At 47.6% G+C, this 7,500-nt stretch overlaps 2 protein-coding genes across 3 annotated transcripts in view; one reads left to right on the forward strand and one right to left on the reverse strand.

Annotated features, from left to right (window-relative positions):
- Positions 1-522: 522 nt before the first annotated feature.
- Positions 523-6,108, forward strand: LOC137890670 (ESF1 homolog). Of its 2 annotated transcripts, none has more exons than XM_068734832.1 (13): positions 523-928; positions 1,013-1,359; positions 1,456-1,569; positions 1,654-1,763; positions 2,497-2,649; positions 2,750-2,864; positions 3,172-3,367; positions 3,540-3,707; positions 3,839-3,966; positions 4,119-4,215; positions 4,724-4,818; positions 4,904-5,059; positions 5,161-6,108. In XM_068734832.1, exons 1-13 carry the CDS (start codon positions 541-543, stop codon positions 5,494-5,496), a joined length of 2,403 nt encoding a protein of 800 aa, XP_068590933.1. In that variant the 5' UTR covers positions 523-540; the 3' UTR covers positions 5,497-6,108. The 2 variants fall into 2 exon arrangements, with proteins under 2 accessions (XP_068590933.1, XP_068590934.1); XM_068734833.1 differs by having other exon boundaries at positions 1,016-1,359.
- LOC137890671 (3-ketoacyl-CoA thiolase B, peroxisomal-like) overlaps positions 5,614-7,500 on the reverse strand; it is a 5,731-nt gene continuing 3,844 nt past the window's right edge. Inside the window, exons 9-11 of the mRNA XM_068734834.1 lie at positions 7,303-7,482; positions 6,597-6,798; positions 5,614-6,476 (exon numbers count right to left, since the gene is read on the reverse strand). Coding sequence (XP_068590935.1) covers positions 6,401-6,476; positions 6,597-6,798; positions 7,303-7,482 — 458 coding nt within the window. The 3' untranslated portion in view covers positions 5,614-6,400. The remainder of the gene's footprint in view (positions 6,477-6,596; positions 6,799-7,302; positions 7,483-7,500) is intronic.

The following is a 7,500-nucleotide window of genomic DNA, read 5'->3' on the forward strand; positions in this document are numbered from 1 at the left end:
TGAACCACAGCGGAGGATTTCTGACAACACGTTATTTAAACTTAACAGGGTTGCAAACGGCTCAACAGTTCTCCCAGTGAATGGGATGTTTTCTGTCGGTCACTATATACTCACTATGTGGTCCAGTAACGTAACAACTCATTTAACGTTACAGGCTCAGAGAGAGTAACGTTGAGCTGTAAGCTGTTATGTTTCAACGCTTTATAAAATGTACTTAAACTGAACTGTTTAGGCGATTCATTGGAAAACAGTTAAGCAGTCTTATACTCCACTACAAGTATAAGTCTTTAAGTATGTATGTATGTAGTTCTCAATTCTTAAATATTATATCAACACAAGCTTGTCTGCTCTTTGGTGTTGTGGAGGTCGTGTACAGTGGGTTTAACAGCTGAAGTCCATGAGGGGCTGAGTAAAGGATCAACAGTGACGTGGAATCGAGATGCACATGATAAGAGAGAGAGAGGCTCAGTGCTTGTTGTCCATGTAACCTAACCACGTGTCCCGTTTTTGTCTGTCAGGTGACACTTGAAGTTCGCCACCATGTCGTCCAAAAAGAAGCAGGACGGCGACGACCGCTTCCTCCGGGTACAGAAGGATCCCAGATTCTGGGAAATGCCCGAGAGGGAACGCAAAATCAAGATCGACAAGCGCTTCCAGTCCATGTTCCACGACGACCGCTTCAAGGTGAAGAACACGGTGGACAAACGAGGCCGGCCCGTCCACCAGACCTCCGCGGAGGACCTGAAGCGCTTCTACCAACTCTCTGACTCGGAGGACGAAGACGAGGACAAAAAGAGCAAGAAGTCAGCAGAGGGCAAGAAGAAGAACAAAGGGAAGGAGAAGCTGGTGAAGAGTGACGGAGAGGCCAAGAGAGGAGAAGCAGCGCAGAGAAGAGAGACTGAAGGAGGCGTCAGGGTGGTTGAAGAGGGTGAGTAGAAGTCAGCTGTCAGTGATATCAGAGCGTACGAATAAAAATTAAACCTTTTTCTTTGGTGCATTTTATTATTTTAAGCAGAAGATAAAAAGGATGAGGGGAAGAAATCTGCAGAGGAGGAGGAGGATGATGATGACCTGGGAGACAGTGTGACAGACGACAGTGAAGACGAAGACGATGATGACGATGATGCAGAAGAAGAGAGCGATGTGGGGAGTGGCTCCGATTTGGAGGAGGAGTCCGGGCTGGATTCAGACGAGGACAGCGACAGCGAACCGGATCTGGCGAGAGGTAAAGGAAACATAGAGACCAGCTCGGATGAAGACGACGACGACGACGATGTGGACGCCATCCTGAAGAAAGAGGAAGAGGATATCGAGCACGACTGGGGGGAGCTGGCCAAAGACGCCCGGCGAAGCGACGAGGTGAGGGCGGCGCCTGCTGGAAGAGGACGTTCTGCTTCACCTGAACGGGAAAAAACCTTTAACTGCGCTTGTGTTTTCTGAATGTCCGGGTGTCAGGTTTCTGCCCGGCTGGCCGTCTGCAACATGGACTGGGACCGGATCAAAGCCAAAGACCTGCTGGCGCTGCTCAACTCCTTCATACCTAAAGGAGGAGCCGTGCTGTCTGTGAAGGTAAAGCCTGTCGATTTGGTACCAAACGGCTGACGGGTGTCTGTAAGGGCGATAAACAGCAGTGCATTCTGGGTATTGTCTTAGGTCTACCCGTCAGAGTTCGGGAAGGACAGGCTGAAGGCGGAGGAGACTCAGGGACCGCTGGAGCTGAGAGCTCTGCCCGACGACTCGGAGGACGACAACGAGGAGGAGAAGTAAGACGCAGCTAGTTTTTGTCTCTTAGGAGGACTAACGCTTTCACCGTCACGTTGTAAACAACAACAAAACAATGTGTTTCTATGAGTCAGTTCACAGGAATCACACAAACCCACCTGGCCACACAACGTTTTACTCTCTAAAGGTTTTAAAGTCGCCCCACTGAAGCGTCTGTCTCACTGTCTCTATCTCTCTCTCTCTCTATCTCTCTCTCTCTCTGTCTCTCTCTCTCTCTCTCTCTCTCTTTGTCTCACTGTCTATCTCACTGTCTTTATCTCTCTGTCTCACTGTCTCTATCTCACTGTCTCTCTCTGTCTCACTGTCTCTATCTCTCTATCTCACTGTCTCTCTCTCTCTCTCTGTCTCTCTCTCTCTCACTGTCTCTCTCTCTCTGTCTCACTGTCTCTATCTCTCTATCTCACTGTCTCTCTCTCTCTCTCTGTCTCTCTCTCTCTCACTGTCTCTATCTCTCTGTCTCACTGTCTCTATCTCTCTCACTGTCTATCTCACTGTCTCTGTCTCTCTCTCTCTCTCTCTCTCTGTCTCACTGTCTATCTCACTGTCTCTGTCTCACTGTCTCTATCTCACTGTCTCTCTCTCTCTCTCTCTGTGTCTCTCTCTCTCCCTCCCCCTCTCTCTCTCCCTCCCCCTCTCTCTCTGTCTCTCTCTGTTTCTCTCTCTCTCTGTCTCTCTCTCTCTCTCTCTCTCTCTCTCTCTCTCTCTCTCTCTCAGGGGTTACAGGGAGAAGATGCGTGACTACCAGTTCAAGCGTCTGAAGTATTTCTACGCCGTGGTGGAGTGCGACTCGGCCGACACCGCCGCTAAAGTCTACCAGGAGTGTGACGGCTACGAGTACGAGAGCAGCTGCTCCGTCCTGGACCTCCGGTGAGAGGACAAAGAAAACAACACTGACTCCCTGGAACTATTCTGGGAAAGCTCATATTTACATTTACTATCAATCCTGTTTTTTTTTTTTTTTTAACAGGTTTATTCCTGATGACGTCACGTTTGACGAGGAGCCCCGAGACGTGGCGACGGACGTGAACCTCTCGGCCTACACGCCCAAACTGTTCACCTCCTCTGCAAACGCAACGTCAAAGGTGGGAAGAAGTTACTTCACTGTCAGTGAAATACTGTCAGTAAAAGTCACACGCAAATGTTAATAAAGTGCAAATTTTCATCTTCTTGTACTTGAGTATTTCCATTTTATACTACTTTATACTTTGACAAACTTTAGGAGACAAATATTGTACTTTTAAAAAATAATTCAAATAATCTCCACCTCTACCCGCTGCAGCGTTAAAGTGATGAACACATTAATGCATCAATGATTTCATTTCTCTTGTTATAAAGACAAACAGCAGCACCGTGAGACTAATGTGAGTGAGTCTGTCTTTAACCAATCAGGTGCAGCTGACGTGGGACGAGACGGACAACGAGCGAGTGACCGCCCTGAACAGGAAGTTCAACAAGGACGAGCTGCTGGCCATGGACTTCAACGCCTACCTGGCCTCCTCCAGCGAAGAGGAGGAGGAGGAGGGTGAAGAAGGAGGCTTTGTGTTTGGAGAGCAGGAGAGTGAAGAAGACGACGCGACAGCAGAGGGTGAGACTGGCCACTCGAGACGCATTCAAACGTGTGTGTGTGTGTGTGTGTGTGTGTGTGTGTGTGTGTGTGTGTGTGTGTGTGTGTGTGTGTGTGTGTGTGTGTGTGTGTGTGTGTGTGTGTGTGTGTGTGGTGGCGGTTTAAATTCTTTGTCTTGTTGTTCCTGTTGTAGCTAAACGGACAGAGGAGCCCGTCGTGGAGAAGAAGCCGCAGAAGGAAGAGAAGAAGAAGAAGAAAGGCGAGCAGCAGATCTCCAAGTACAGAGAGCTGCTGAAAGGCATCCAGGTGAAGGAGAGGAAGCTGCACGAGGACATGGAGATGGAGATCACCTGGGTGCCAGGTACGAGCTTCCATCAAAGCTGTTAGGACACAGGGTGTCTATGGCTATGAACGGTGGTGGACGTCCTCAGTTAGCAGCAGCTTTTGAGCTCTAGGTGGTCTTATTAATTGTGCATTTGTGTCCGTCTGCAGGACTGAAGGAGACGACGGAGCAGCTGGTGAAGAAGAAGCTGGAGGGAAAGGAGAAGCTGACGCCCTGGGAGGGGTTCCTGCAGAAGAAGAAAGACCGGAAGAAGCAGAAGAAGTCTCAAGGCAAAGAGGTAAGAGGAACCAGATGTTGTGAGATGTTCCCACAAGCACTCGGTTAAATCCTCACCGTATCTCAGAAACGAGCAGGTTTCTAAATGATTTGTTTATTGTACGGATCCCTGTACGGCCTCAATAATCCGGTGTCTATTTTCTTTTGCACCAGGGTGAGGATGAGGATGAGGAGGAGCTCAGTGATGAAGACCTTCCTCCAGACGTGGATCTCAGTGACCCCTTCTTCGCCGAGGAGCTCGCCGCTACAGGTGACCGATGCCGTCGATGACTCGGTCGATCTCAGTCTCTAGTCATTGTCCAACACCTCAGTGTGGAAATAACAGTCAATCACAATCCAAGAACAATTTACTGAGAGACAGAAACAGACACAAAAACACACATTTAACTATAATGTACATACAATAATATAATAAAACAACAATGGAAAAGAATACACAGTTTCTATATACAAAGTGTAACTGTTTCTGTAAATTGTTAAAATTATTAACTGAAGTTAATCTTCAACATTTACATGTTGTAAACTAGACTGAATATAGTGTTTCATACTAATAAAATGATGTACGTTTTTTTTTTAGCTTTAATATATGACTGAAAAAAGGAAACTCGTTTCATTTCTGTGGTTCAACAATAAAACGGGAATTATTTCCTTTTATTTACCGTTTGACGAGATGGAGCTGTGCTTGAACATGAAAACTCATTCTTGATCTTTGCTCATTATAAGTTGGTAACGATCAGTGTTGTCTGCTGTGTTTGCAGACACGAAGAAGAAACAGAAGGGGGGGAAGAAGAAGAAGAAGCAGGAGGAAGAGGAGCGGACAGCTGAGGAGGAAGAGGAGCTGGAGAAGCAAAAGGTCAGAGTTCAGTCCCCCAAAAAAAAAAATCACCAAAGCTGTGGAGCCGACCTCCTCTGAACCCTGTTTGTGTTTGTGTGCGCAGGCCGAGATGACTCTGCTGATGGAGGACGACGGCAACGAAGCCAAACACAAACACTTCAACTACGACAAGATCGTGGAGCAGCAGAACCTGAGCAAGAAGAAGAGGAAGAAGCTGCTGAAGAAGGGCGAGGAGCCGCCGGAGGGAGACGAGTTCCAGGTCTGTGCAACGATCACGTTCCATTTAATTATATTGATTTAAATGCTTCCTGATCCGTGTCCTTCCGTTACAAACCCGCTCCCGTCCGTCTCCGTGTCCAGGTGGACGTTAAAGACGCTCGTTTCCAGGCCATGTTCACCTCCCACCTGTTCAACCTGGACCCGTCCCACCCCAACTACAAGAAGACCAAAGCCACGCAGAGCATCCTGGCTGAGAAGCAGCGCAGAAGAGGGGAGGAGGAGGAGGAGCGGCGGCGGCGGACGGAGGAGGAGGAGGCGCCGAGCACCGAGACGGGGAAACGGGACAATGACTCTAGCGCTGCGGCTGATGAGGGCACCTCGAAGAAACCGATGGACCCCAGTTTGTCTCTGCTCATCAAGTCCATCAAAAGCAAAACGGAGCAATTTCAGGCTCGGAAGAAACAGAAGTTCATGTAGGACCGAGACTCTGGTTCCTCCTACAATCACAGACGGACTGTTTGTAGAGGACAAAAGACCACGAGACGAGGAATCAAGCACATTTATTGGAGTAAAAACTGAATCCACTGCATCACATCATGTTGAAATGTTTTATTTTCACAAAGCCGGAAGTTATTTAATAGTAGTTCAACACAGAGACGTCTTCTCTCTACGCCACGGCAGTTCCTCGAGTCACAATCGTCCCGTAATACTTTCATATCAAATCAATAATTTAATCTGATGAAGTTCATATTTTTGGAACCAGGACCTCCAGGATTCAGATCAAGTAGACTTAGGAGCTGCAGCTGTTATCAGTGTGTCAGATTCACATTTAATCAACATTTAGGTCCAAATGAGGAATGTTGAAGGACTCGGAACGCTCATAAACGCTCTGACACGAGGCCCATTATCTGTTGATTTAGATTCATTTACAAACATAATTAACGTTTTAGATTTGACAAAACAGAATGTACACATATATCATCAGACACACAGAAAATGTTACTCTTCGCACAAATTCCTGATTTTTGCAGCTAAATATGAAACCGTTTCAACTGGAGTGGGAATAATATAAAGCCTTGATCAACAGTTCATTCAGGCTGTTTCCATTTGACGGCACGTCAGCGTAAAAGAAGGTTCTGTTTCTACTCTGATGACAGTTTACAGTAAAAACCTGTTTTCTGCAGCGTTTCTATCGGATCCTCTCTGCAACATTTACCTGTTTTTAATTGAAGAATCAAAGCAAGACAAGTCAGTGGCTTGATTGGCACTTAAAGCTAAAGGCACTTAATCAGGTGCTGTTTGAAGTGTCTCTTCTAAAGGTTAACTGGTGTCAAAAACTGAAGGGGCTTCTGATCACAGTGACGTGGTCTTGATGGGGCTCCTACGGTCCGGGGTACTCGAACACCGCGGCCGCTCCCATCCCGGTCCCGATGCACATGGACACCACGCCGTACGCCCTGCGGACACACGAGAGAGAGAGAGAGGAGCGGTGAGACAAAAAACGCAGGCGTCGGTAAGGAGAACGGCGGTGGCTGAGCGGGGTTTTTTTAATTTTTTTTTATTTTTATGAGACGAACCTCCGGCCTCTGCGTCTGAGCTCGTTGAGCAGCGTCACCACCTGACGCGCTCCGGTGCAGCCCAGCGGGTGACCCAGAGCGATGGCGCCCCCGTTGGGGTTCACCTTCTCCAGCGGGATCCCCAGCTTCTCCACGCAGTACACCGCCTGACTGGCAAACGCCTCGTTGATTTCAAACACGTCGATGTCGGCCACAGTTAGTCCTGAGGGAGGAGCGAGAGTTCCATCAAGTCCTGTCCATAGACCGGTTATTGTTATATACGGACGATTCAACACTAACAACTAGATTTACTGGGGTTCTGACCAACAGCAGAACCTCTACTTAGAGCACTTCCTGTTCTGCACACTGTAAATATAACAGAGAGGCAGTGGTGGAAGAAGAACTTTGATCTTTTTGTTCAATACAAGTAGAAATACTAGGCGTAAACGTCCTGCATTCAAAATGTAACTGAAGTAAAAGCACAAAAGTATTAGCATCAAAATGTATTATATGTACCAAAAAATAAATACAAATGTGGGACTTTTTAAAAATGTATTTATATACTTTTAAAATACATTTTATTTGTTAATATTTTGTAGTACTCTCCATTTGTCAAATCTAGTAATTTAAGTTGATCAAATAAATGCAGTGCACTAAAAAGTAGAATATTTCCCTCTGAGATATAGAGTAGATTAAACAAAAGCACGTACGCACGCGCGCGCCTTACCGGCCTGCTTCAGAGCTGCGGGGATGGCGAATGCTGGTCCGATACCCATAACATCCGGGGGGACCCCCACCACCGCACTGGCCCTCAGGACCCCCATGACCGGCAGACCCAGAACCTCGACCGCAGACCTGCGGCCGATCAGCACGGCCGCGGCCCCGTCGCTCACCTGGCTGGAGTTCCCTGGAGACAGAACGCGCG

Source organism: Cebidichthys violaceus, unplaced genomic scaffold (genome assembly GCF_023349555.1).
Source record: "Cebidichthys violaceus isolate CVI_PGR_0920_01 unplaced genomic scaffold, fCebVio1.0.p SCAF_675, whole genome shotgun sequence".
Classification (NCBI taxonomy): domain Eukaryota; kingdom Metazoa; phylum Chordata; class Actinopteri; order Perciformes; family Stichaeidae; genus Cebidichthys; species Cebidichthys violaceus.

Bases quoted from the DNA above. Each gene is read 5' to 3' on its own strand.
- LOC137890670 (XM_068734832.1), top strand. From the start codon at position 541: ATGTCGTCCAAAAAGAAGCAGGACGGCGACGACCGCTTCCTCCGGGTA. The intron at 2,865-3,171 runs GTGGGAAGAAGT...TTAACCAATCAG, and splicing joins CTGCAAACGCAACGTCAAAG to GTGCAGCTGACGTGGGACGA. The intron at 3,368-3,539 runs GTGAGACTGGCC...TTCCTGTTGTAG, and splicing joins AGACGACGCGACAGCAGAGG to CTAAACGGACAGAGGAGCCC.